Below are 27780 nucleotides of genomic sequence, written 5' to 3'. Positions count from 1 at the left end.
AACAAAGTTAAATTTTATTTTTAGAATAATCCCGTGTGAGTGTGAGTGTGAGTGTGAGAAACAGTGGAGTCACGCAATTTGTTGAGCACCTAATTTTGAAAACAAAATGCAGGAACACGAAGAAGTAGCCAACCAATCGAGAAATGGGGTAGAAATTATAGCCCACACAATACACACAGTGAGGGGGTGTGGGGTTGCTCTCTGCTCTCATCATTAACTACACTCTCGTGGATTTCAGCGTTTATTTTTATTCCATTCTCTTTTTTTATTCATTTATTTTCAAATTCCTTTCATCCCCGCGTACACAAGCAAGAATCTCTTGATTCTAATCAATAAATATTCACATTTGATCAACACTCAACATTGCCTTATTCTTTTATACTACTTAGCAACTTAAAAGAAATTGGAGTGAAAAAGTTTTGATTTTTATATTGTTCCTCGTATGCATACCTTGGCTTGCAAGTTCTATACTCCTCCTTTCTCGAATCTCGATGCGACTAGTAAAGGCACATTTATAGATAGGTTTGCTGTTACATTTATGTTATTGTGTGAGGTGTAATCAAGGGGTTTTGTGCGTTGAGATTCTCGAGATGGGATCCGATATTAGGAGGAGCTGATTTCTCTTAAAGTGTTTGATGTTTTGCTTCACAGAGTTTAGTTACAAAAGGGTCGAATCCTAGGCAGTTTATTTCAAACACCCAACTGTTTGGGTTTTTAAAATTTTTTAGAAAAAGGGGGGGTTATAAAGATTTGATCTTTTCACGGGTCTTTGTTATATATTTCTCAATCCACAAACATTTCTTGAGCATGCAAGAAAGAAGAAAATTTTGGGATTTTGGGTGAAGATGAAGAATAAGGAGTTGAACAGTAGTAGCAGCAATCTTGATACAGAATTTGGTGAGGTGTTGAAGAAGAAGGAAAGGCATATAGTTTCTTGGAGTCAAGAGGTAGTTTTTTTATTTTTAAATTTTATATTTAGTTACTTTTTTAGCATGCATTTGATTTAATTGAGGGGTTGGTTTGCTCACAGGAAGACGATATTCTGCGTGAGCAGATTTATTTACATGGCTCTGAAAAGTAAGAATGATTTTTTTTCAAATTTTGTAATAATATGATTGTGTTTGAGTGTTTTTTCTTTGTGAAAGAGGCTTAATGAGTGTGGACTTTTGTCATAGTTGGGGAATTATTGCATCAAAATTCAAGGATAAAACTACGAGACAATGTAGGAGGAGGTTAGTTTGCATTTGTTTTGACGGTGATAGGCGCCTTTTTTCCACTATTTTGTATGATTTCAGTTGATTTCTTTTTTTGGATAGATGGTTCACTTATTTGAATTCCGATTTCAAGAAAGGAGGGTGGTTGCCGGAGGAAGACATGCTCTTATGCGAGGTAAATCAAATGTGTCAAATTCACACTTGATCTTTTTTTGTGTACATTGTTATTTATTGGATGGCGGCATTCCCAAAAATTTGAATTTTCTTGCATGAGATAATCTCATTGAGGAGATGATGTTGCAGGCGCAGAGGGTTTACGGGAACAGATGGACCGAGATAGCAAAGGTGGTTTCAGGCAGGTAAAGACTCGAATCCTTAACCGTACATCTCCTATTCAAATTTTGTGCAACAAAAGTTATACTCTGTCTTGTTGCAGAACCGATAATGCTGTGAAGAATAGATTCACCACTCTCTGCAAGAAGAGGGCGAAACGAGAAGCCTTGGCGAAGGAAAACAGCACCACTTCATATGTCAACTTGAACAACAAAAGGGTTGTTTTTCGTAATGGGCTCGATTCGAATGAAGGATCTGAGAATGCTCTTAAGAAAAGGTATGGTGATTTTGAACATTTGTTTTTGTGAAAAATGTTTTATGGGATTTGATCTGCTTATATTTCTTGGTAATTGACTTTTCTATTGGTGATGCTGATGCTGATGCAGGACTTGTATCTCAACTATTGCAGAAAACTGTAAAGGAGGAGAGAATATAGATCACATGAAGGAGGAATCTGTTGTTAAATGTGAGCTCATGGGACCTTTAGTGTAGTTTGATTGATCTCAAGAACTGCAAAATGAAGAAGTTTTTGCTTTTGTTTCATATTTCGTGCAGGTGTGGGAAGCGAATTTGCACAAACGTTTCTTAGAAAGGACGATCCGAAGGTGCTTGCATTGCTGCAGCAAGCAGAACTTCTCAGCTCTCTTGCAATCAAAGTTAAAGCAGAGAAAACAGATCAGAGTCTTGAAAATGCTTGGATGGTAAGTAGTTTTGGCATTGTGCAGTTGGATAAGGAAGAGCGACCGGGTTCGATTCCAAGCTATAAACACAGAATTTACACACAATTTGAAGATTTGATTTATGAATAGTAACATGGCTTCAGGTGCTTCAAGATTTTCTGAAACAGAGCAAGGAAAGCCAACAACTGCTTAAAATCACAAACGTTGATGCTGATTTTCATCTAGAGAAGTTCAAGGCGTTGGAGGAGGGGATAAGAAGCTCTGATGAAGGCAGTAGGTCATCGCGGAGGTAACTTTGTGGGGCAGTTAGGTTTAGGTTTGAGTGAAGAGTCGCCTAATTCGCCTTCTCAACTCTGATATCTGTGCAGGGAGGTCGAAGTGTACGAGTCATCCCCAGCGAGCTCCGAGTATAGCACAGGATGGACTGTTGTCTCTATTGTGCCACGCGACGAAAGGGGAGAATGTGAGGAAGAAACTGCCGCATTGCATCAAGAAAAGAAGGATAAACATTGTGTTTCCGTGACAAGCACAGAAAATGAAGGTATAAAACATAATAACTTTATAAAAGTCGAATTTGATAATATCTGTCTTAATCCAGCGAAAAATATGTCAGCATTTGAAGAAACACATGTGAAAAAAGGCGATAAAGATGAATTCAGTTCTCCTACTCATGTGACACCACTATTCAGAGCACTAGCAGCAACAATTCCTAGCCCAAAATTTTCAGAAAGTGTAAGAATTCACACAAAAAAATATGTTTTCAACATCTTTTTCTTTCTCTGCTAACCAAATGAACCAAATCTGTGCAGGAAAAGCACTTCTTGATGAAAACTCTAGGACTGGAGTCGTCGTCTCAGAGCACAGTCGCGAATCCTTCTCAGGCACCATCATGCAAGAGGTCCCTCCTCCATTGTCTATGATCAATCACCAAGGCACCAGAATAACCTTTTTCGTGTAGAGGTCTTTGGTTTCATCATTTAGGAGATGTGTGTTATTGGGTTGCAGCCATTTCGACCTGTGTTTTTTACAGATAGGCCCGCGAAGATCTGCCTTCTTACCGCCTAGAATGCTAAGCAGCACTCCAGCTTCTGAAGATCGATCTTCGTGATCTGCATCCTCGTGTTCTTCTCTTCCTAGTCTTGTTTTTTTATAATGTTAGTTATTTATTTGTTTGCCTCATCATGGAACTTGGATATATGGACATCCACTGTTCCAGTTGGCTACATAAGCCTTATTGTATAGATGTAACAAACATAGAATTCTTAGTTCTTTTGTGTAACTATATAATGGCACCTCGCCATGTGAATTGATATGTATTTGTAGTGAAAATATTCTCTTCAACATTGATCTCATCTGTTCATCTAAATTAGAATCTACAATTTCAGGGATACAAGAATCCAATTCTGTATCTACCATGTAATGACTTAAGCCATAATTTTACATCAAATTTGTGTCCCAAAAGAGGGGGAAATATTACATGTAGAGACTAAAAATCATGAGCTCACTTAATTGGACTTCCTCTTCTTCTGCATTCTCTGCAACTTCTTCCATTTCAGGTAAATCTGGTAGGATAATCCGGAGAAGACCATTGCAATGCTCCCCCATTGTTTCTCAGAGAGAGGGTTCCCACTTAACAATGAAGAAACCACAATGCTCACGAATTTTCTGGTGGTGGTGATTGTCGTGTTGGTCAAGGAGCCAAATCGACTTATTGTTAGGAAAATGAAGTTCTGGCCGACTGCACCGCACAGGCAATAGAGTAGTATGTCCCATGCTGCCTCCGGGTGCTGCCTGCAGAAGTCGATAGCATCATACCCAATGGCGTTTGGCCAGCCGAACATGAATACCAAATTGTAGATGCTCCCCCATAAGTTCATGCCTAGCATTATGTTCCACGCACTTGTCTTCGGGTACCTGAATAGGAACATTAACATCCATATATCACCAAAACGTGTCTTTAACATATAAAGTGTTGATTTTGAGAGTGAGGCAGGAAATGCGTCCTAAGGAGATCAAACTTCAAAGCATACACATAATGCATTGAACAGATCTTATACCTACAGAGTGCCAGATAGCGAGGGCTAGAAAATCTCATTTACCTTGCTGTGATTGAATCCTGAGTCGCATTTGTGAATCCATCAAAAGCAAGGTTCAGAAAACAAAGACCGTAGCCAATTGGAGCATTTGGGTGTGCTAGTTTGCTTGTTATCTTCGAGCTGGTCTGAGGTGTGCAAAATGTGGAACCAAATAAAAATCACATTCAAATATGGAATCTGTATTTCAGGATTGCATCACATATAAAGTCAACATGCTCCAGTTCAGACTATATAGTAATGGCCTCTGGAAATTAGCAAAAGAATTTATCTGTTCTAATGAGACTTCTAGCTGTGAAGCTCGCATATCTACCTTTGAAAGTGCAAATGTGGATACACCTCCAGCAACAAGCAATGTGCAGATATACTCTGGGATTGTATATTTGATCCCGTAAACTAATGTGCCCATCAGCATGACTGCAAAAGGAAAAGCAACTCATAAGATTGAGGTAGGGATGATAAAATTTTACCCTCAAAAAAAAGTATGATCACAAGTTTCATGAAGATACTCCCAACGTTACCAGCTAAACTTTGAAAATTATGAAGAACATCTTTCTAATGCAATATCATACTCTTCTTCTTTCTAAAATCTAAATAAGTAGTACTATTGAAGAAAACAAAGCTAAAGCGTTCACTCCATAATGCCATTCCACTTTACTCCTTTGATTTCAAAAGTAATAAACGAGGGGAAGCTTAAATTGCAAGCAGGTCTGTAGTAAGTCAAGATAACAAGTCAGTTCTTTCATAACTTCTCTTTTTTTTGCAATTGGTAGAACTTTAAATTGCCATTATATTTAATTTGTGAAGTCAGTTTTCCCCCAATTACATTTCAAGCATAGATTTTATCCATTAAACTATATTGTATCTCATTCAATGACCCTTATGTGCTTCATGATATAGGATGATTTGAACTCGACAATTCATTCAATAAGCAACAATACAAATTAACTCACCCGGAATCATTTTTGAGGATTTAGCCAGCACCTATAAATATCAAATCAAACATTAATTAAAAATGATACTTCAAAATGGACATAAGCAGTAAGATCAATCATGACTGAACAAATCATCATTAACCAAGAGAACTACAATCTACGAAGACAAGAATGCATAGAATTTCAAACATGCCTGGGCAGGGTAACTTATGTACTTTAGAGCCTCAATCCCCATAGCCGGGCCAATCGTGTTTGTAATTCCAGCACTCCAATAACTCCACCATGGAGCTCCAGCATCACCACCATTTGACCAGAGCTTTTTCACTTCAAAGATGCAATTCAAAATATAAGCATCCCAGCATATACAAAGAGAGTAGAAAAGCACTCAACTAATGAACTTACTTATAAATGACCATATCAAACATACAACACTCTGTGCTAGGTTCAAGAAGGCCAGATGCTCAAACCTCTTCTTATCAGGACCAAATCTTTTTGTCGACCTGTAACAACATTGTCACCAAAATTCAAGCATTATTCCAAAATTATGTTTAAAAAGGAAAAAATTGCAATAGATCAACGAACAAATAAATCCATAACATTCCTGAGGATAAAAATAAACAAAAATTCCTATGAAAAAACATCTCTAAATCTCTATGTCTTCACACACACACAAAGAGTTAGCACATTGACTGTGATATTCATAGCGACGAAAACTCAGCTTCCTTCAACCAAAACCTAAATTCGTTCTTCAACTTTCACATTTCTCCTATTAACATGAAAATTAGGAAACATCCACCACAATACATTTGCAAACCACATTCAAGACAACTAAGTATAATTTCCACAACAACTGGAGCAGAAATGTCGAACTCTAAATATGCTTACACAGTCTCCTGAAGAACCCCTTGGTAGATATAAGCCGCCCAAATGCCGGCGACGCAAAAAGCCAGGACAAAAACGCGGTGTATTCCACTGCCGCGAGACTCCATCTTCCGCCGAATATAACGGAACCACCAGATCGCTGCCCGCGCCGATCACCAAATTTTAGCTCGCTCGTACCTTTTGATTTTCTGTTTACGGTTATGTACTCAACAATTTCTTCGATTATTTTACTTTTTTTTAAGTGCAAGCTTGGAATGAAGACAACTTGTGGGACCAGGAGTTACGTGGTTTCCCACATGGCGGCCTATAATTGGTCAGGATAGCGTTGGAGGGATCTGATTGGATGGAAGGACGCGGAACTTTTAGTTGAACTTGGGCACGTGATCACCGAGCATTTGCTTCCGGATCGGATCGGATCGGGTCGGCTACCAACTAGAGTTTAGTTACTGTTGTTGGGCCGTATCAGCGGGCCGCTTTAATTTAACCAAATTTATGCCTTTCCAAAAGATTACAAAAATTTATAATCATATTGTATTATTATCTGATTGTAAATTCAAACTAAAATTTATAGTGAGTGATGTATTTCTAATTTGATTGAACTAAAATTTAAATTTTACGGTGCACTGGTTACTATGTTATCCTTTAATTGCAGTTGAAACCCGAGATGAATCACGTATGACTAATTTTAATCCTTAAGGAGCGTTTGTTTGGGCGATATAATGAAACTGTTTCAGTGAACAAATTACTTTTTGAGCTTGATCATCGAATCAATTTATCATAGTAGTATAATAGTAATACGTATTACCCCAATTACCCTAACTCTATTTAAATTTTGAAATTGGAAGGTCTGACTTGATAAATTAGTTTATTTATCTTTGATTTTTAAAAGCAACATTCTTTGAAATCGTCTAACGTTCTGATTCAAATTTAATAAAAAAATAACAAAATTACAATTTAGAATTATGTCTTCTCCTTTTGCGAAAATCCATCCCCATTAAATTCAAATTCACATACTATGAAAGAATTATATATTTAGGACTATACAAAACATAATTTATGAAAGAAATACAACACCTCTTGATCCGAAATCAAATATCCAACAGTAAAAGAAATACAAACACGAGAATAAAAAAAAAAAACTCCTCAAAAGCATTTACATCCTAGGTGATCTTAGCTGAAACCTGGCTACTCTCTGCTCCATTCCGACCGATCGCAAAACGCAACAACAACGTCATGGTTCTTCAGAAATCTCGTCGGCTATCGACTCAATATTTCTTTCGCGGTGAAGCCAAAGTAATCATCGAAGAAATTGGGAGGCTCAGTGATGAAACAGGAGATGACATCTCTTAGGGTAACAACGCCGAGCACCTGCTTTCCCTCCCCTGAAACGACATAGATCCTATGGACCGCCCTCGAGGCCAGAGTGTCTATCACAGTGCCAAGAGTCGAACTCGACTGGCACGTGATTGGTGTCACCATTTTACTATTGTCGGCTGTGGTCGACGCCACAGCCTTTATGAAGTCCTTCACAGCGAGCTCCCTGAAATTGACATAACAATTCAATCCAAATAAGAACTATCAATTACTAAATTTACATTTTCCTTTCACATAAGTTGATGCTAATATTCTACCTGAAATTTTTGAATAGCTCAGGTTTGAGCAACAAGAATCTAATATCTCTTATGCTTATGTTTCCCAACATCTTCGTTGACTCGCCCTCCACGACTGGGAGCCCTCCGATTTGATTCTCCTTCATCTTCTTGAAGGCTTCGAGAACCAACTCATTGTCCCGAACGCTCACCACCTACAACGAGTCAAAAACTATCATAACAAATCAAGAAAATGAAATGGATAACATATCCAATCCCCAAAACTAGTACTCCGTTTACCTGATCTAGGGACATGAAAGGGAGCCCGAGGTCGGATATAGGATGCGCAGCGATGCAGTCGAACCAGTCCCTTCCCCTGCATTCTTGGAGGCCGTGTACCACTGCGGATTGAGTAATGAAGTTGCTGATAGATGGACTCCCTAGCTCGATCACGGGGACGTTCCTTAGCCTATACTTCGAGAGCAGAAGCATAACGCTCAACATCGAGCTATCCGGAGCAACGGGCACAAAAGGCACCCATCTATACGACTTAAGGATCGACCTAACCTATCATTGCAAAACCATACACACATTTGTCACATAAAATAGAAAACCATTTCACATAACTTATTAAGGAAGGGGCAATACCGTGGTCGACTTAAAAGGCTCCTCGTGGAGGATGACCTTGTAGAAATCGTTGCCTAACTTATCCGCAGCAGTGGCAGCATCTTTCCCCATTCCTCTGTCCGCGGCCACACCCCCTGCCACAGCTGCACCGACTGCAGCTACAGTCAGCCCAGCCATGGCTAGGGGACCCGTGGCACCTAGTGCTAGTGCGCCAATGGTACCGGCAGCAGCAGTCCCGACTCCAGCAGCAGCAGCTGAGGTGGCGGATAAGGTCACCGCTGCGATTTCTGCGGTCTGCATCACATAAAGAACTATAGCAGAGTAATCAACGATCCCCAAATATCTATTCCTCCAATCCTTGCTATCACTAGCCTCGGGGTCGACTACAGGAGCCGAGAGAATGTTGGTTTCTGATAACACCTTAAGGGCATCGCCTATCGACATGTCTGCTTGAATCTCGATAACTACAAAATTCGTAAGTCATCAGACGACACGGCCTATGTAGGACTTGCGACTAGCATCTAAAACGAGGCGTCCAATACCTTTCCCACCGGGGACTTTGGGGAAGGACGAGACAGGTATTTTTGCGAATGCGGATGTTAGCTTCTCCTGCAATGCGCAGGGGAGCTTCTTTCTGCTCTGCACCATATCGAAGTAGGCATCGTAGCTCTCGTCTTTCCCGCTCTTTGAATCTTGCTTCGTTTTCGCTGACATCTCTGTCACTTCGAGCAATCATATGATTCATATCATGGTAAATTGTACACTTGTTTTGCAAATAATACAACTGAAGCAGATCAAATCAATGTTACCTAAATAGGAAAAATGTCAACTCTCAATTTTTCTCTGTTACATTTACATGTAAACCTTACTTATTAAAATCATTGTGTAACAAACAAAGGATCTAAAGAGAAACATCATAACATTCTTGAATAATCCACTATTTCTATATACAATTTTTTTTCAAAGGGCGGTAAGTTCATTATTGATCTACAAATTCTAAAAATCATACGGATTTCTAATGCAACTGTTTTATAACAATTCCTATTACAAATGGTAACATTATACCTAACATGCATTTAATGTTCGATTTTGTCTCAGTTTTCCAACCCTAGATTCCAATTTACCGCTAATTAATTGAAACTATAGAGACATTGAAGAACAGAATTTACCTGCTTGCGATATCGGCTCTGAAATCGATTTTGATTAACAAAATTTGCAGTTTTTTTTCAAAGAAATGTATGATTCAGTTTTCTCTTGCCTCTTTTTTCGGTGAAAAAAGATGGTCATGCCATGTGTTTGCGGCATCTACACGTGTCACGGCATAATCCTCGTACATGCTATAATCAAATTTAATTTCTATTTTGGGACATTAATTACGATAAATAGCGATCTCATAAAGAAATTTAAGTAGATAGTAGTAACAGATTTGTGGCTACTGCAACTAGAAGGATGAGATCATTTTCCAAAGAAACATTCAGTTTGAATATTAACTATTTTTAATGATAAAATTGAAAGATGACATTTTCATAATTAATACGAATGTTTCCAGATAAAGTTTAAAATATTGTATTGTAAGATTAAATTACTGAAACAGTGATAATTTTATAATTATAATTCTTAAATCAAAATATACTAGTAGTATTTATTTATGTTTCTTAGGTACGCACACAGAAAATGTGCTCAACATAATAAATTTTCAATGCAATTTTGCATATTTATAATGGTGCAATTCATCCATTAAAGCATCTCCAACATGTAAGATATATAGAAAATTTATATAATCTATTTACCTTCTTAGAAAAAGGAAATATATCCTTCCAAACAAACTGTAATAAATTACAACGAAAAAAGATATATAAAAAATGATATAAATTCTAAAATAAAAAAAATAATACTAGATACATTTCAAAACATAAAGATATAATACCTACTCAAAAATCTTTGCCCTTGAAAAAAGATTTTTCATGAAAAGAAAATAAATATGGTAGTTGTAAGATTTTAACTCTCCATTTACCTAAGGAGATGGTCTTAGTAGAAAGAAAGAAATCCTGGTCATTCCTTTTTTTCATTACGTAAGAAAGTGTATTTCAGGTAATAGATTCTTAGGAAATGTTGAATGGAGCCATTTACCGTTATTTCAATAAGACTAGTAGATGAGATATTGAAATAGTAAAGAGTATTATAATAAGTTTCCAGTATGTAGGAATATTGTTACAAGTAAAATTAGTGTGTTACAAGTTGATGCGGAAGCGAAATTACAGAATATAAAAAAGTGTAGAGAAAAGAGAAACAAGGATCTAGCAAAAGTGGTAATTGCGGCATCTAAGCGCTCCGGAGGTGCGCGTGAGCCTCCCGACGAAGGATCCCGGCCTGAACTTGATCATATTCTCCTTCACCAATGGGTGTTTGGTGTGGTGCAACGGCGGGCCCGACTCTCTGAAGTACGCCCCATTGGTAAACAGATCTCCCTCTGACCTCCATTGCCATTTCATCCACTCGCTCTCTGGCGCGTAGTCTCTTTTTGTCACCTCTTTCGTGTAACGGTAGTTTGAGGCTCTGAACCTGTTCCCCTGGCTTATGATGGTTGGGTGGGCGCTTCCCCCGATGGCGTACAGCTCCCAATGGGAATAGTCGTTGTTGACGACGTGCACGAACCCCCACCTCGCCCTCGGCATTCTCTGGATCAGCCCGATCCCGAATCTGTTGAACGCCACCGTCACTTGCATGATCGCGTCTTTCGAGCTCTGGTCATTTGCCCCAAGAAGCATCACGTCGTTGTGGTGGTTGAATTTGCAATTCGAGATTGTGACCGCGGTCGAACCCTCGATCACGTCGATCAGCCCGTCCGTGGCCCTGGAGAGGGACACGTGGTCGATCCATACGTTGCTCGAGCTGAACACGGTGATGGCGTCGCCGTCGCTCTGCGTTCGTAGCCCGACGTGGTCGACCGCGTCTCTGATGGTGCCCCCGTTGGCGGGGACTATGTTGTGGATCCAGATGTTGTGGATGATCACGTTCTGGACGAACTGGAGCGTGACGCCCGCGCCGTCCGCTATGTGGACCACCACGCCACGCCCGTCGATCGTCTTGTGGCTACTCACGATTAGCTCTTGCTTGAGATGGATGACCATGCTGTGGGCGAAAACGATCCACAGCGGCTCGCTCCGTGTCACCGCGTGCCGCAGGGTGCCCGGCTTCGGGTCCACCATGTCGTCGTCGGATGGGTCGTGCACCACGTAGTATCTCCCCTTTTTGCCTCCGGTTGTGCGGTGTCCGAACCCGGCACTGCACTGGGCTAGCCTCTTCCTGTTCCTGTTCCAGTTTGGGTCGCACCGCCAGCAGCGATCGATCGGGTTGGTAGCCTTGCACCCCTCCTCCTCATTCATTAGATTCCTCCTTGTTCCATTATGTGTAACAATCAAAGTCCTACGAAAGATTGGATGGATGGATGGATATATTTTTTTTTAAGTAAGGGTATATTTGTAATTTTAAATAAATATGACAGGCACAGACTTACTCGCCAACGAGCGTGTTGAAATCATCGGTCACGCCCTCAGGGTTGGGATCGAATGAGTTCAAGGATTCCTCGTAGGATTCTGCAGCCCTCTTTTGCAAATATTCGTCGAAGTCGGCAATTTTAGCCTGAGCTACCATAGGCAGCATGATGCACAAAATTAATATACATTTTTTATAATTTGTCGGCATCATTGGAGTCATTTTAGCGAACCACTGGAATAAATCGTCACCAGTGATTCTTTGCTGCTAATCACCGCAGCAACAACGTGCAATTTTTTTTTCAAATAAAATACATGGTTATTTATAAGTAGTTGCTGCTTTCGTAAAAACAAATAAGATTATTTTAGACCACATATGGAGTGGAGAGTTGAGATTGATTTTGGCGCGCAGAATGTGCATTTCTCTACAAAATATTAAGGTTGTATGTTCGTTGCCATCAAATTTAGACTATATTATTCTTAAATCTAGGAGTGTGCTAAAAACGGATATGGTCTTCTTTTTTTTGTTTATGTTTTACTTTAATGCTGGCGACATAAAATATGAGTAATCTTAAGTGCTGTCTGTTATTACAGCCACACATAAAATTTAAAAATTATAAAAATGAACTGAGAATATAGAACAACCAAATTTTATTGAATTAAAATGATTAATTAGTTCAAATTAAAAGTAAAGTGAGAAAGGAACTGAATTGAACAAGTACGTGGAGGCACATACTAAAAATAATTATGGAATGATTAATGCTACCAGTATTTGCTCTAAAGGAAAACGTTTAACAATTTGCATATTTTTTGACGCAACAAATTAGGATCAGAAAATTGCATAGCTAAGTCGATGAGCACGAAGCCAATAACAGAAACCTCTTTCTCTCTCTCTCAAAAATACTCCTTTCCCTCTCCAAACACAAGAACATAATGGTTTACGTCAAGGGTCCAGGCCTTTATTCCGACATTGGCAAAAAAGCCAGAGGCATGTTATTTTTCATTTCCTCTTTTTGTGACATTTGCATTATGAACGAATTTCTCTGTTTATTCCTTTCAATCGATTTTCGTGGATTTCTGTTTTTTTTTCAGATCTTCTTTACAGGGATTATCAGGCCGATCGGAAGTTCACTCTCAGTACTTTGACTTCAAATGGGGTGGTTAGTATCTTATAATTCCCCTATTTCTGATTCGTTTATGGCACAGAAATTTGTTATCTCAATTGAATCGCATGCAATCAAATAATGTTTCCTATGTTTAATTTGAAAACAATATTTAGGTGTTGGATTTAGAATCGTTGTGTATGTGTGTGCGCGCGCTGAATTTTGCCGCGTGATAATCTTAATCAGTAAATGTTGCATGGAAGCTTTTGCCCTTTTGATCAAAAAACTTGAAATGAATCCTGACTGAATTAAGCCTCAGAGGAAATGTGATGGTTTTGGATGAAGAAAATGCTGATTATTCTACTCCTGATCTATGAAAGCAATATGAAATTAGACTCTATTTATGCAAAGTAAATATGTTATTGATTGATTTTATGTGGCATTCGCTTTGCTTTATGGAAACAATAGGGAAATAGTGTTTCACAATATGCTTTAGATGTACTACTTTCTTTGTTACTCCTAGTATTTTAATGCTAGTTCCCTTTCTGTACTTAATGATCTTCAGGCCATTACCTCGTCTGGGACGCAGAAGGGCGATTTGTTCCTTGCTGATATTAGCACCCTTCTAAAAAACAAGAACATCACGACAGATTTGAAAGTGGATACTAGCTCCAATGTTAGTTAGTTCGATTTTTATTGTTGATGAATGTTTATAGCTATGAACATATGAAATGTTTCTCATGAAATATTTATTTAGGATGTCATTCACATTTGTTACTATTGGCCTACATCTTTTAACATTGTAGGTGTTCACAACTGTTACTGTTGACGAGCCTGCTCCCGGGGTAAAGGCGATCTTTAGCTTTGTTGCTCCAGATCAGAAGTCTGGCAAGGTTTGTACTAATATATTGATAGCTTTCTTCAGTTTTCCTTTGCTGTCACATAGGGAATTGCAGTGCCATCGGACTGAATTCAAGGTTGTTGTAACTTGTGATGACAGGTGGAGCTTCAGTATCTACACGAGTACGCTGGAATCAGCACGAGCCTCGGGTTTACTGCCAAACCGACTGTCAACTTCTCTGGTGTTGCCGGGAATCACCAGGCCACCGTTGGCGCTGACATTTCTTTCAACACTGCTACTGGGAATTTCACCAAATTGAATGGTGGGATCAGTCTCATCAGTACTGACCTCATTGCATCCCTGATGGTGTGAGTCTTCAGTTCTAAACTAAACTTTTTGTGCATATATGTATGTGTATAAGGAGTCTTGTGAAACACAGTTAGACAGGTCAAGATCCAAAGATACCCGTTGGATATGAGCTTGGATCCGGATATGTTCAATCGGATATCTTGTTTCGAGGGGTCCCTGACAGCCACCCTCTTTTGCCAGGAACGACAAGGGCCAGAGTGTCACGGCGTCCTACTTCCACATGGTCAGCCTGCTGACAAACACAACGGTGGGAGCGGAGTTTACCCATGGTTTCAAGAGCCACGAGAACACCCTTACCTTTGGGGCGCATCATATGATTGATCTTACGACTGCAGTGAAGGTTCGAGTGAACAACTACGGCAAGGTGAACGCGCTTCTGCAGCACGAGTGGCGCCCGAGATCTCTTGTCACCATCTCCGGCGAGGTCGACACCAGAGCTATAGAGAAGAGTGCCAAGATTGGGCTGGCTGTGGCTATAAGACCATGAGTAATTCAGGGGTAAATTGTTGGCCGCAGCTTATATTTTTTGAGTAATAAAGACAATGATTATTGATTATATGCTAATAATTCTTTTTGAAGTGATGGCGGAATCATCTTTTATATTATGTCATCCATTTATTCATGTCAATTTTCAAGCTCAAATTTTACAAATTGTTGTAATCAGAGCGTTATTTTTCAATATGTAGCAAAATGGACAAAGTCCAATTTTTTCGACAACAGAACTTACATTCGATATAGAAGTTGTCATATTTAGACAAGAAATCATCCCAATCCAACAAAGAATGAGATGGAAAATGAATTAGAAAATCAATCAAAAACATTTGGTAGTGTATGAATTGAAGGGCGAAGAATTGGTTGAAGCCCCAACTTGCACGAGACACTATCTACAACACTAAAAATCTCGTTTTTTCTTCTTACCACAACACAAATTCCTTTTCTTTTCACCATCAACAACACAAACTAGCTATTGTTTACCGTTTGGTTTCGGCGAGTTATGAGCAAACTGGTGGTACGGCGAGGCGTGGGACCCGTTCGCTATCGAGAGGCTTCTCGGGTGAGGCTGCTGCCCGTTTCTTGAGAACGACCCGTGCGTTCTCAGCCCGTTCTTCCCGTTCGGGCTGGCGCTGACCCGGTCAGCCTGCATCGTCTGGAAGTAGTACGACGAGCTCGCCATGTCCTTGAGGTTCGGGAGAGGCTTCAAGGCGTCGACGACCTCGCTCATCAGAGGCCGGGCTTTGGGGTCACGGCTGAGGCACCGGGCAGCCAGCTGGGCGGCCTTTTGGGCGCCTTTGATGGAGAAGTGGCCTTCGAGGCGGGGATCTATCAAACGATAGAAGCGTTTCCGGTCGCCTAGATGCGGACGAGCCCATTCCACAAGATTATGCTCCCCGTTCGGCCGGTTCTTGTCCATTGATCTCCGACCCGTGACCACTTCGAGTAGGACGACGCCGAAGCTGTATACGTCGCTTTTTGACGTAAGATGCCCTGCATTGAATCGGTGACGATGTAGGGTTTACGGTTTCATTTTGGGTGATAGATTAGATCGAAAACACATAGAGTTCGGTAATTATAATTACAAGATCGAACAAGCTCAAAATTGTTCGATCCATCAAAATATGTAATAGATTGACCTAATAGCAGTAAAGATATTGTATGAAGTTCAACACCTCGACACGACCACAAAGAATCGTGCTTGATCGAGAAAATATAAACGATCTATACTTGATGGCTCGAATGAGAAATGAAGTTTCTCTTACCTGTCATGACGTATTCAGGGGCTGCATAACCGTAAGTTCCCATCACACGTGTAGACACGTGAGTTTTTCCTTCGTCGGGAGCATCTTTAGCAAGTCCAAAATCGGAGAGTTTGGAGTTGTATTCCTGAAAGAATGCAATAGGGCCGTCAAACAAAAAACTCGAGATCTAGCAATTATATACATAGACCAAAGGTTAAAGTACTTGCAGCATCTAGCAAGATGTTAGATGTCTTGAAATCGCGATATATCACAGGTCTTTCTGCCTCCTCGTGGAGAAAAGCGAGCCCCTTAGCAGCTCCTAGAGCTATTTTCATCCTGATAGACCACGGAAGTGGCAGCGACCCTGGAATTAACAATGGTCGGATACGATGCTATTAGAACAGATATCGAATAATAAAACTATTAGGGAAATATATCAATTACTCGAAAGTCTGACTTGAATAAAACACCAAGAATGTCTCCAACAAGCAAGAAATAGATGAGATATATAAACGTGCATATAAAGAAGTAACGAAAAACACCAAAAGACGGCCATGCGCATACTTCTGAATAGGTGGTTCTCCAAGCTTCCTCTGGGCATGAACTCGTAGACGAGCAGCCTCTGATCATCTTCAATACAGTAGCCTATTAATTTAACCAAATTAGGATGAATGAGATCGCCTAAAAAGTTCACTTCAGCCTGCCAAACAAAATAGCAAGTCAGAATCTTCAGATACATATACAACAAACAGCATGAGCACTCAATGAAAATATAAAATTGGGAAAGTATCAACCAGCCATTCTTTGTGACCCTGAAGTCCGTCGTGATTCAGGGTTTTGACAGCGACTGTTAGTCCCGTCCCAGGTTTAACTGGAGCTGTGCCATTCTCTTCGATCCACCCCTTAAATACGCAACCAAAGCCCCCCTCACCAAGGAGAGATTCTGGTCTGAAATTCCTAGTTGCCAATTTAAGGTCAATAAACGTGAACTTGCGCAGACGGGAGGAAACTTTGAGTTCTTCTTCAAGTTTGCTGCTTGAAGAATTGCTCTCGGCATTGCTAGTGGTGGTGGATGGGATTACCGGGGCAACCGGCTTATCTACACTTGTCCCATTCGTTGATTTACTTTCTGATCAAATTGGCAGATGAAAAAATGATTAATGGAATACTATAATAGATGACAAACAGCATCTCCAAAATAAAGCCTAAAATGGTACTCTTACGATTGATCATTTAGATTTACCATATATAGCAAGATCCCATATTTATTTAAACAGAACAGTAATAGAAGAACATGATAAAAGCATTCTGCATTCACGAACAACTGCTGCATATTTGGACCGATTTCTATACACACGCGCGCGCATGTGTGAATCCATAGAGTCTGCCCTTTCCATAGATGTATTTGAATATAAACAATGAATCCTCAAGTCAATCTCAAAACTCGTATTTTCCGTATATCATTCATTTACAAAATCGGCCAAACTAACGTTCCAATAAAGGCAACCAAAGATCCCTAAAACTCCTCATATGAACACAATTCTTCAAACAAATCCACTTATTCCACTAAAAAATTCAACATACATTATACATGCTCCCTCCCTCACTCCACCTAAATTGTTGCTAACAGAATCTCTTCCTACTCCCACCTCCTTAATTCCCCACAAAAAGGATTCACATCAAAGTACCAAAAACAAAAATCTACCTAATAATGATCGACCAAAAAAATCCCCTCCAAACACATTATTGTGATCACAAACAATCCCATCACAAAGAAACAACTCTGGAGCACAAAATCAACTAAACAGATATGAAACAAAAAAGTTAAAATTGGACTAAATAACAACCAGATTATAACTACTTATATCAATAGAGAAGGGGGAATTTTTTTACCATGCGTGCTGATGCCACTAAGAGAGTTATCAACTTTAGATCTTGAAGAAATACAGCTGCCAATAAACCTCAATTTAATCCAACAACCAGTCTCCTTCACAGCATCATCACCTCCCTTCTTCCTTCCCTTTGAGTTCTCAACACCCAAAGATTCAACCTTTATGCTATCATCAGCTAATCCCATCTTCCACAGAAGCAAAAATCATCAAAAGCTTCCAAGATTTCCCAAATTTCCCAACTCCTCCTTAAGCACTACTCCAAAATCATCCAAATACCACAGAATCACCGCAAACAACTCATAGGCATCTCAGAAAATAAGTCAAAGACCTCTTTTGAAGAAACCCAAATCTCCAATTAAGAATTTCTTCCTCGTTTTAAAATCCCCCAAAAGAAACAGTAGTAGAAATTTGGGGACAAAAAAAGCTCAAAAATCAGCTCGAGCCAAACACCACAAAAGATTACAATAATATTCCTCCCACCTCCAAGAAACAATTTTCCCTATCAAATTCAAACCCACAACAAAAAAATCGGATAATTGGATAAAACCAGTTGAAAATATGAGCTGAAAATCCCACAGAGGGAAGGGGTACGAAGAGCTCAGTGATTGCAGATCACATACATGAAAAAGAGAAGTTTGCACTATGCAACAAGCAAAGCTGGAATCGAATTGAAATAGTAGTAAAAATAATAGCAGTAGTGATTATAATCTCAGTTGGAAAAAGAAAAATAAAGAAAACGAGTACTCCGTATATAAAAATGAAACAGTGGCACCACCCCAGAAATGTCTCCTCTTCTAAAAGGGCATTCCAAACACAAAATTTGACAGCTCCGATTTCGATTGCTGTAACAAGGAAAAATATAGAAATGTAACTTTAATGGAGTATATGTTTTTTTTTTTTTTTTTTTTTTTTTTTTTTTTTTAATGGAGTATATGTTATAGTAGTTATCATTCACAATTAAAATTAGTGCATGTCTTGACTTGTTTGGTTGTGCGATGTGTGATATAATAATAATAATAATAATAATAATAATAATAATAATAATAATAATAATAATAATAATAATAATAATAATAATAATAATAATAATGTTATGAAACAGAAAGGAAAAATATATTGCAGAAAAATGTGTGAATAATAGGTTTGTTGCTTTTTGTATAGAATCTAAGACTAAATAAAGCAAATCCAGCCTGCCCGGAGAATACGGGCAGCAACTTTTAATACCGGAATTGCCCTCGGGCTGTCTAAACGAAAGAAATAGTAACGTGTTTTGTCTTTTTTTAATTTTTTTCTTATTTGGTTTTTGGGAGGAATATGGAAAACGGTGGGATTAAATCTGTCCTATGTTTTTAATTCCGTCAAATACAGTGATGTGCATGTACTACTTTAGTTCATAAGTAGTATTTAAATACCTTGAAATATGTCAAGCCTCTCACTTGATTATCCAAAGAGATTATTGGACAAAAATAATAGTGATAATATCATCTTAAAGTATCGATGTTGTCAATTATATCATGATAATAGTGGAGTAGGAGGAATAGTTATGGATAGTACTAATATTGGGCACATACATGATACATTTATGTATTCTATATAATTCTCTCTATTTAAACAAAATTGGTTAGATAACGGGAAGTCATACTTTATTATTATGTCTTTCATTTTATTATTACTATGCCTGGTTTTTTTTCTTTCACAATTACAATACCTATCATCTTTACTTATCATGGTAGTTTTTCATCCTTTTTATTGGTTGATGATTTTTATCGTTGTACACTATGGATTTTATGGAGTTTGTTTGGGAGTAATTAGTAGTCCATGAATGTTACGGAAAATTTGCATATTCACACTCAATTGCTATTCTTTAATAGTTTAGGGACAGAGCAAAACTTTTATATATGGATGGGTGAAATTACATTTCTCTATTTATAATTAAATTTGAAGTGAGAAAATAACATTTTCATGTAAAGAATTCATACTGTATATCTCATAAAAGAAAATTGAAGTCTCTTAGTATTTAAGTAAGTATTTATTCAGATTTTAGTTAGGTACGTACCAAAAACGTTAGAAAATCAATTATAAAAAGTGACCGTTTTGGTATGTTAAACTCGTAGTACTACTAAATTAATTAACTCAAATTCATTTCGACAATGAAAATAGAAAGAAAAAAATCATTTATAACTCGTATACTTTTTCTCTCCAACCAAACAAAAGAGTTGGGAAAAAGTGAAGGGCAAAATTGGAAAGGTAAACACTTCGGGGGCGAGCGGTCGGTTTTCACGGAGTGGGGGAAGTGGAGTTGAAGGGCATGTGAGAGAATTAGAGGTGGGACCCACTATATGGGTGACGTGTAATCCGTTTAGGAATTGGCTGCCCCACGCGCGTGAGTGCGCCTGGATTTTATTGGCTCCATTTATTTATGCAAATTCTTTTTCATTTAATTTTATATTATTACTCCCACCGTTCCTTGTTAATAGATGCATTTCTTTTCGGCACGGAGTTTAAGAATAGTGTGTTAAATGGATGGTGAAAAAAGTAAGAGAGAGTAAAGTAAGAGAGATGAAGATAGAATAAAGTAAAAAAAGAATTACTTTTGCTAAAAATAGAAATGACTCAATTAACTTGGAACTTCCCAAAATAGAAAAATGACTCTATTAACATGGAACGGAGGGAGTACTTCCTTAAAAAAAAGAGTCATACGGTCTTATTCTCCTTGGCTAAATCATAGTTTCAGATAGGATTAGTTAAATTATGCGATTGTCTCTGCTAGTTAAATACTATTATCCATACACAAATCTATACTCTATTAAACATATCACAACATACATGCATCCTGAATTAATTATTTGATGAATGTCTGGCTGATGTGTAGTGAGTTGAATTTGTTGTTTATTTTGATAAACTAATGATTAGACAACTCTATCCTTTGATTATATTCTACTTTATTTTGTTGATATAATTTACGATCTTCTAATTTCTTTAGTTAAGAGATAAGAATTTATTTTCATGTAATTAATTATATGAGTTCCAAATCTCATAATTGGATAGTCCACATCCCACTTTAATTATACAAAAAAGTTGATAATGTTAACCCCAATTTGGCTTCCTCTTTCCCTTCATTTTCAGTCTCAAAGGAATTATAACACTGGTTTTACATAGTATATAAATATATATACACCACTTTTACTTTAATTTTTGGTTTTACAATTTGACATTGTCTAACCTTAATCGAAGTTCAAGCAGACTTCGATCGACCGATTAATAGGAATAAACTCGTGTAATAATTGACATGCAAATTTCATACTATGCCAAGATTAAAAATCATACTATTATAAATCGAAAAATGAGTAAAACTAAAAGTACTGTTATTTTATGCAAGTGAACTACGGAGTAGCTTCTTGTGTGATGCAATTTCACAGTTAACCACTTTAATTGAAAACTAGTTCGAAACGGAAGACTTGAATTGTCTCAATACAAAAAGATTAGTGACTTGAATTGTCTCAATACAAAAAGATTAGTGGACCAAATCACTACGCAATGCCTCTCAACTGCTTCCTCAATTTGACTATTGTGACTCAATAATCCTCTTTTCCCCAAAATTGTACCATCACAACAATTAGCAGACTAACAAAAATTCAGTTCATGATTAGTCATTTCTGTTTCGTCACTCACCCAACGATAAATATGATACTAGTAAATATAAAAATTAGCTTGTACTGCTAACTTAGTAAAACATCTTATATTGCAAAAAACTGTGCAAGTTTATTGTTGTACTACTATTTAACAAAGTAACCCTTGTTGATAATTCGACTTTAATTTAGATTATATACCGAAGAAGCGTTTACTTTTCATGATTGATAGATACTCATTTGCATGGACAATAATTTTTGATTGAGCATAATGTTGCCAAAAATGTCAGAGCTGCAGTTGTTGATTCACCTAACTAAATGAGGTTGGACTTTGAGTGATGCATAAGTAAGTTGTGTTTCCATGTAGAAATTTGTTGGAGATTTGATCGCATAATCCCTCATAAAATGAATTTAGTAATCGCACGATATAAATCATGTTGCCAAAGTTGCTCAAACTATATCTAAGGTGGAGATGTCACAAATCTCTTCATCATCTTGAGCTCTAATTGAAATATTGCAAATCATTCCCCCAATTATAAGGATTAATCTGACCTTGTTGCAGATTGCTATCCTCCTTGATAAATTTCAAAACATAATCACTGATTTATCATGGATGGAAAAAATTTGAAATGTTAGTGAATTTCTCATTCCATTTGCATCTCATCAAAGTTACACATTGTGACTACGTTAATATTGAAAGAAATGTTGGAACTTTTAGAGCACACGCTGACTTAGATCTAAAACATTCATACCAAGTGTCACTCGATACTATCTAAACCACTCGACTGAAGAAAAGGGTTTTGCTAGTACTAATCAGCTCGTACATTGAGTCGAGATCACAATTAAGAGACGACCACCACAATAGCAGCACAAACAAACTTAGTTAATCTTACGTTATAACAGAGGAGTGGATGAAGCTGCGGCAATCTTCAACGCGTGCTTTGGCTTATATGCACAGCCTGTCGTACACAAATGAAAGCTTAATCATAAAGCAAATGGAAAACATGATTCAGAAGTCACTACCTTTCTCCTTAACGCCGATTTGTAGGCAATCAAGAGTTATTATTCCATTTGTCATAGGGAGTAATTCAAGATTGATGGCCACGGTGGATTGAGAAGGAACGCATCTGGCACAGGTTAAACAACTCTAAAGGCGTTTTCAATGAAGTGAAAACAGGATCATAAAGTTAGAAAGTATAATGTGACGTACCCTAGTGGAACTCTAGTCTGCATACACAAGTGCGTGCAGCTCAGATCACTGCTCGGAGTCACATCAAATATGGGCGCAAGTTGGTTGCTAGTAGAATATGCTTGTGGTCCATCTTTTGTGACCTTAACCTGATTTGGAAATGAACTCAAATGTGATTTTGATGGTGTTGGTGCTGGAGTCATAATTGTCAATGTCAGATCATCAGGCGTCATATTCGATGCTTGAACAGATACAGCCTGAAATTTGAGCCACTTGATATGAAGTTTGTGGTTTTATAACAGAGGGAAAATGCTACAATCCATGCATACCTGAACTGGTAGATGAGTTCCATGAGATGCAACTGTTCGTCTCGACTTATCAGATGCAACAGAGATCAAGAGATCTCTTGCAAAATGAGGCTTCCAGTTGACTGGATGCCGAAAGAACAGCTTTGAATCTACAAATATGGGAAAATACTGTTAGGAAAGACTTACATTTCACCATGTAATCTGATTACAGAGTTTGAGGCTTTATACCAGTATAGTTGCATCGACATGATACAAGAACTGCATATTCAACAGCAGGTGCTTCGCTATGTTTCCACTCAGTATTGAAGAAGGGGAGTGGACATGATTTAGCAGCTCGAGTTGATGTGCGACGCCGTCTCAAATTACTATAGGTCTGAACTTTGGGATCCTTCCATAACGTTGTTACTGGTTTGAGAATAAAAGAGTGCTCTTCACCTCTCCTGCCAAAAATTCATATAAAAAGACGACGACATTATTAAATTTGACATCAAGCGCCGAGAGTAAATTTTCTCATCCACTAGATGCAAGAACTTAAATTCCAGATGTGAAGCAGACAAAAACCTTAGTGCTAAATTCGGTAAACTGTAGTCATTCCCAGATTCCGTGCATGTAACCGGTAAAGGTAATGGAGGTCCGCTACTTTGCACCTTATGGAAAACCACCATTATGGAATCTATGTACACCACTACATCTGGGGCATATGCAGGAGAAACATTCTACAAAAACATTTTAGATATCATTGCATTCAATTCAATCCGCAAGAGATCAAACTCATCACCACTAAACTAACTAGACGCAATGAGGGATATGAAGAGAGAGTGAAGAATGGAGGACGAAAGGTTTCAGACCTTTACATTAACACAAAGAAGATCATTTGTGTTACAATCAACACAAAAGGAATGAATTTCCAGCGGCTGTATCAAGTCAAATTTCCTCCTCCACCTTCTTCCAGGAGTAAAAAGCCCTTCCAGGCCACACTGAATGGAAAATCTTTCAGGCACTAATGGCACACCACGGAAAGATAGTAGCTTTTCATGTCCACTATTCCCAATATCGTTAAAACTCCTAAATGAATACTGATACTGATCTTCTTGGACAGAGCTTGATCTAGCACTGGTTTTCGTCGCAGCTTCTGCTAGTCCCTTATTTAGCTGAAGTGAGGACATAGAATAACTCCTAGCATGACCAAAAGAAAAAAGCTCGGAGGCAGAAGATACAGACACTGAGCGTTTTGAGGTTGAGGTCCGCATACTTGGGCAGGGACTGGAATTCGACTCGGGAGATAAAGGACGAGCAGAAGATCGACGAGCATTATTCACAGGAAGCAACCAATTTAGCAATTCTTTATAAGCATCTTTATTAAAAGAAGGTTGAACTTTCTGAGACTCAAAAAATGATTTTCTTTCATGATATTTGTCTAGCTGAAGTATTTCGATGACTGGATCCGACATACACTCAACCCCAACCTTTACCTGTAAAATCACCTGCATCCTTCCAAACACGAAAACAGAAAATAGTCAACGATAGAACTTAAGGAAAAGTATTTTAGAAAAAAAAAAGGATGAATTCATAACAAACCATAACATATATAAGACATGACTAGCAGAAAGTATACAGATGCTACACAAAGGTATACACATTCTCACAGTTTCTAGTTAGACGCCACAATGTCTTCTTTGTACTTCATTTTACATTTAGATTAATCCTAAAACACCACAATATTGTTTATCTAGTAAACCAAAGAAGACGTAATGTATCTGCTATTTCATACATTTCCTTAATGAGAAGGCTAACCATTAGAAATGGTTAGTCCATAGTATTGTGGTTGCAAATTCGCATGGTCAAAACTACGAAACATGTAATATTTCTGCACCCCTCTAAAACACGAAATAACAATGGCAACTTATAACCTTCCGGGCATACAAAATAAAAAATAGAAGACAAAAAACTATAAACATTTTTTCATGTTCTGAAAAACATACCACTATCTCTCCATTTGGAAGGGAGCAACACTTGGCAGCACCCCGGGCAGCTCCCCCAGATGTGGGGGAATGCAATTCTCCTCTGTCAATCACAACACTCGTAGTAGGATTCTTGTTCTTCAGAGTCTGTGCAGTATCTGAAGAATCTCCTATCAACTTTTCTTTACAAGTCTCCATTAACTTGAAACATGCTTCTTGTGCACTCCTTTCAGACCACAGTGGTTCATTCGACTCCGCAATTCGAGCAAAAAAATGAGAATCTTTAAATCTTTGTAACAACTGATCAGTGTGTTTCCTCTGATCATCATTTTCAGGGATGGATTCACCAGTTGAGGCATTCTTTTGTGAATGAGGATTCTCTCTAGCTTCACCATTTTTATCTTTCTGTTTGTCAGTGCTTGCATATTGTGAATGCGAAACTGAATTCGTACCTCCTACAAACTTTTCATTTTCTCTTAAGGACCTTTGTCCAACCACATTCTCTGAAGGCCTAAAAGTGTCTGAACCACACTTATTTGGAGACAAACATATTAATAATCGGACCTGTTCACCTTCCGAGGACATGGACAAATGTTTATAATCAAAACCAACATATTGAACGTAACTGAGAAAACTAGAAATATGTTATACAGTAACTTATAAGGGATTAAAAATTGAACAGATACCAGCAAGAACAAAGTTACGATCTAAAGTGTGGTAGGAATGTATATCCACTACGTCTGGCCAATTGTCAGGGGATTCTCCTGAGAAAAGCAAAACATTAGTTAAAACCGTATGGAGAAGTATTTTAATGTTTGCAAGAAATAACTAACCGCACATCACAAAATCATCATATGGAAAATGAAAGTCAATGAAGAAACATTCAGAGTAACTATAGCTCAAAATTTTCATTACATTCTAAATTTCTAATTCTCTCTTGTAACAATTTCATATATCCTTTTATTTCTCACTTGATGAAACAGAGAACTTAAGCTTAAAGAAGGTTTTACTGCTAATCATGTATTAATAGTTTATGAATAACTGACTAATTCAAATGATTAAGATCAAGCAAGAGACCATACTATCTTCTGCAATGATTATCAATCCATCATCTTCAGGGATATCAATATCACCATCAATTTGAAAACAACCCCTTCCACTTAGACCTTCCATGGTGCCATTCTCTGGAAATGTATCTTTGGCAATTAAATCTCCCAATACATTATCCTTTTACTGAAGAACAATTCAGCTCTGGTCATTAAACGCTGCGAAAGATGAATTCTCCACCAAAATGCTTACTGCAACACCAACACAAATTCACAAACTGTACGAAAGAAAACATACACACAGGAATAATCTAACTCGACATTTAAATCCAACATTCTATTTCAAATTCTCATTGTAAAAATGAAATTTCATCCAGTATTCTCACTTGCCAGAGCGCTGGGTGCAATATACATAAAATTAAAAAAAAAACATAATTTCCACAAAATTAAATCATCAATGAGCTAAATGTATTTCCACACTTTAAAACCTACATTAGCAGCATCAAACATCACGCAGAAAGTAACCAAATTCAACAATCAGATACCAAACGGTTCCGCAAACTAAGTGATATAGTGCATCTTATATAATTAAAATTAGGAAATTAAGTCGCATGCAGCAAAGAGAATTGAAGGATGCAATTGATCGCGAAAATCAAAAGTGATCGAGAATATTCTCACCTCGTTGGAAGCTGGCGCTTCGTAAACGGCGGGGGATGCGGTTCGATAAATGAACCGAATTTTCACAAGTTCGCCGGATAACGGTGAACCGCCGGAGCTCACTGCAATTTAATTATTTAATTCTTTTAATAAAATTGAAATGTGGAAATATTTTCTCCAATTCCAGTGTTCTTCCTTCGGAAAAAAATTCGTTAGTTTCTGAAAAGGGAAATATTTCTATAATTTTGTAATGGTTTGCTATTCTTACGTTTCTTTAGGAAAAAAAGAAAGCTTTATTGTTTCTAAAAATAGAATTTGTCGTTCTTATTATACTTCCAAAAATTCCTCTGTGTCTTTCGTTTCTAAGGAGAGTAAGGACTTATTGATTACAAGGTAGGACTTCTCTTTTTTGTTATCCAAAATGATATTTCTGTTAAGCATACAATGTTGTTTTCTTAAGCTAGAGGGGATATTTTTTGTTTTTGAAATTTAATCAAAGAAAATAAAGATGAAAGGTTAATAATTCCAGATAATGGGAGGAATTAAGAATAATTGAAAAAAGTTGATTAAACTCGATAACATTGTGGTACAATTGTTGAAATTACTAAGCCATCATTCCGTAACATGAAATTGACTACTTAGAAAGTAAAGTGAGTTGAAAAATTTATGTAGATATCACTTTTACGTATTTTATAATATAACGTGAGGAAAATAAGTTAATGGAATGTATGATTCATTACCAAAAATAGTAAATAATAGATGCATCAAAATGGAAAAATGAGACAGATAATCGGGGATAGATAGAATTCAAATATAGCGACGGAAATATACCACATTAATGTCAAGTTAAAGAGGAAAATATACCGCACAAATTCTATCATACAAATACTCAATAATCCCTTAAAAAGATAAAAGATATTTTTTATTAAATTAAGGGTATCGACCAACGGACCCATCAATTATTCCATGTGCAATTTTCTAATGATTTGATTAAGAGAAAATGAGACCTATGCTAGTATAACACACTCATCGGATAACATATAATGGGATTTTAATGCCTCTATATGGTGTCATGTTTTGCATTGAATCACTTAAATATTATTGGATGTTCACACTGAATTACTTTTGCATGCATGCATGCCTTGATATTATCGCTATTTTTCACTTCAATGCACATCATCATCATGTATACAGTATCAATT

At 37.7% G+C, this 27780-nt stretch overlaps 7 protein-coding genes across 8 annotated transcripts; 2 read left to right on the top strand and 5 right to left on the bottom strand.

Annotated features, from left to right (window-relative positions):
* Positions 1-92: 92 nt before the first annotated feature.
* On the top strand, positions 93-3593 carry LOC121772095 (transcription factor MYB124-like). Of its 2 annotated transcripts, none has more exons than XM_042169063.1 (12): positions 93-947; positions 1031-1077; positions 1176-1232; positions 1317-1389; positions 1518-1573; positions 1651-1824; positions 1934-2013; positions 2103-2248; positions 2371-2516; positions 2596-2768; positions 2826-2959; positions 3037-3593. In XM_042169063.1, the coding sequence occupies exons 1-12, from the start codon at positions 846-848 to the stop codon at positions 3145-3147; spliced, it is 1299 nt and encodes a 432-aa protein (XP_042024997.1). In that variant the 5' UTR covers positions 93-845; the 3' UTR covers positions 3148-3593. The 2 variants fall into 2 exon arrangements, with proteins under 2 accessions (XP_042024997.1, XP_042024998.1); XM_042169064.1 differs by having other exon boundaries at positions 101-947; positions 2841-2959.
* On the bottom strand, positions 3544-6356 carry LOC121772096 (UDP-galactose/UDP-glucose transporter 3). The gene is made up of 7 exons (XM_042169065.1): positions 6141-6356; positions 5658-5755; positions 5449-5579; positions 5274-5304; positions 4634-4737; positions 4327-4448; positions 3544-4141 (listed from the first exon to the last, which is right to left on the bottom strand). Exons 1-7 carry the CDS (start codon positions 6242-6244, stop codon positions 3733-3735), a joined length of 999 nt encoding a protein of 332 aa, XP_042024999.1. The 5' UTR covers positions 6245-6356; the 3' UTR covers positions 3544-3732.
* Positions 6357-7304: 948 nt separating this feature from the next.
* On the bottom strand, positions 7305-9067 carry LOC121770141 (SNF1-related protein kinase regulatory subunit gamma-1-like). Its single transcript, XM_042166933.1, has 5 exons — positions 8896-9067; positions 8375-8817; positions 8027-8293; positions 7769-7941; positions 7305-7677 (listed from the first exon to the last, which is right to left on the bottom strand). Exons 1-5 carry the CDS (start codon positions 9065-9067, stop codon positions 7395-7397), a joined length of 1338 nt encoding a protein of 445 aa, XP_042022867.1. The 3' UTR covers positions 7305-7394.
* A 1447-nt stretch (positions 9068-10514) lies between these two features.
* LOC121771065 (pectate lyase-like) lies at positions 10515-12119 on the bottom strand. Its single transcript, XM_042167858.1, has 2 exons — positions 11871-12119; positions 10515-11779 (listed from the first exon to the last, which is right to left on the bottom strand). Exons 1-2 carry the CDS (start codon positions 12068-12070, stop codon positions 10651-10653), a joined length of 1329 nt encoding a protein of 442 aa, XP_042023792.1. The 5' UTR covers positions 12071-12119; the 3' UTR covers positions 10515-10650.
* A 630-nt stretch (positions 12120-12749) lies between these two features.
* Positions 12750-14820, top strand: LOC121770555 (mitochondrial outer membrane protein porin of 36 kDa-like). Its single transcript, XM_042167284.1, has 6 exons — positions 12750-12835; positions 12940-13007; positions 13516-13626; positions 13757-13843; positions 13951-14159; positions 14341-14820. Exons 1-6 carry the CDS (start codon positions 12781-12783, stop codon positions 14645-14647), a joined length of 837 nt encoding a protein of 278 aa, XP_042023218.1. The 5' UTR covers positions 12750-12780; the 3' UTR covers positions 14648-14820.
* Positions 14821-14909: 89 nt separating this feature from the next.
* LOC121770554 (serine/threonine-protein kinase PBL34-like) lies at positions 14910-18628 on the bottom strand. The gene is made up of 6 exons (XM_042167283.1): positions 17790-18628; positions 16691-17025; positions 16461-16596; positions 16124-16260; positions 15918-16041; positions 14910-15645 (listed from the first exon to the last, which is right to left on the bottom strand). The coding sequence occupies exons 1-6, from the start codon at positions 17971-17973 to the stop codon at positions 15125-15127; spliced, it is 1437 nt and encodes a 478-aa protein (XP_042023217.1). The 5' UTR covers positions 17974-18628; the 3' UTR covers positions 14910-15124.
* A 3411-nt stretch (positions 18629-22039) lies between these two features.
* Positions 22040-26857, bottom strand: LOC121770553. The gene is made up of 11 exons (XM_042167282.1): positions 26600-26857; positions 25958-26173; positions 25562-25639; positions 24897-25447; positions 23763-24398; positions 23476-23630; positions 23143-23354; positions 22936-23063; positions 22628-22863; positions 22441-22544; positions 22040-22376 (listed from the first exon to the last, which is right to left on the bottom strand). The coding sequence occupies exons 2-11, from the start codon at positions 26046-26048 to the stop codon at positions 22312-22314; spliced, it is 2256 nt and encodes a 751-aa protein (XP_042023216.1). The 5' UTR covers positions 26049-26173; positions 26600-26857; the 3' UTR covers positions 22040-22311.
* Positions 26858-27780: the final 923 nt, after the last annotated feature.

This window comes from Salvia splendens, chromosome 16 (assembly GCF_004379255.2).
Source record: "Salvia splendens isolate huo1 chromosome 16, SspV2, whole genome shotgun sequence".
Lineage (NCBI taxonomy): Eukaryota > Viridiplantae > Streptophyta > Magnoliopsida > Lamiales > Lamiaceae > Salvia > Salvia splendens.
The sequence above is the reverse complement of the archived record's forward strand: the minus strand, read 5'-3'. Positions and strand labels throughout refer to the sequence as shown.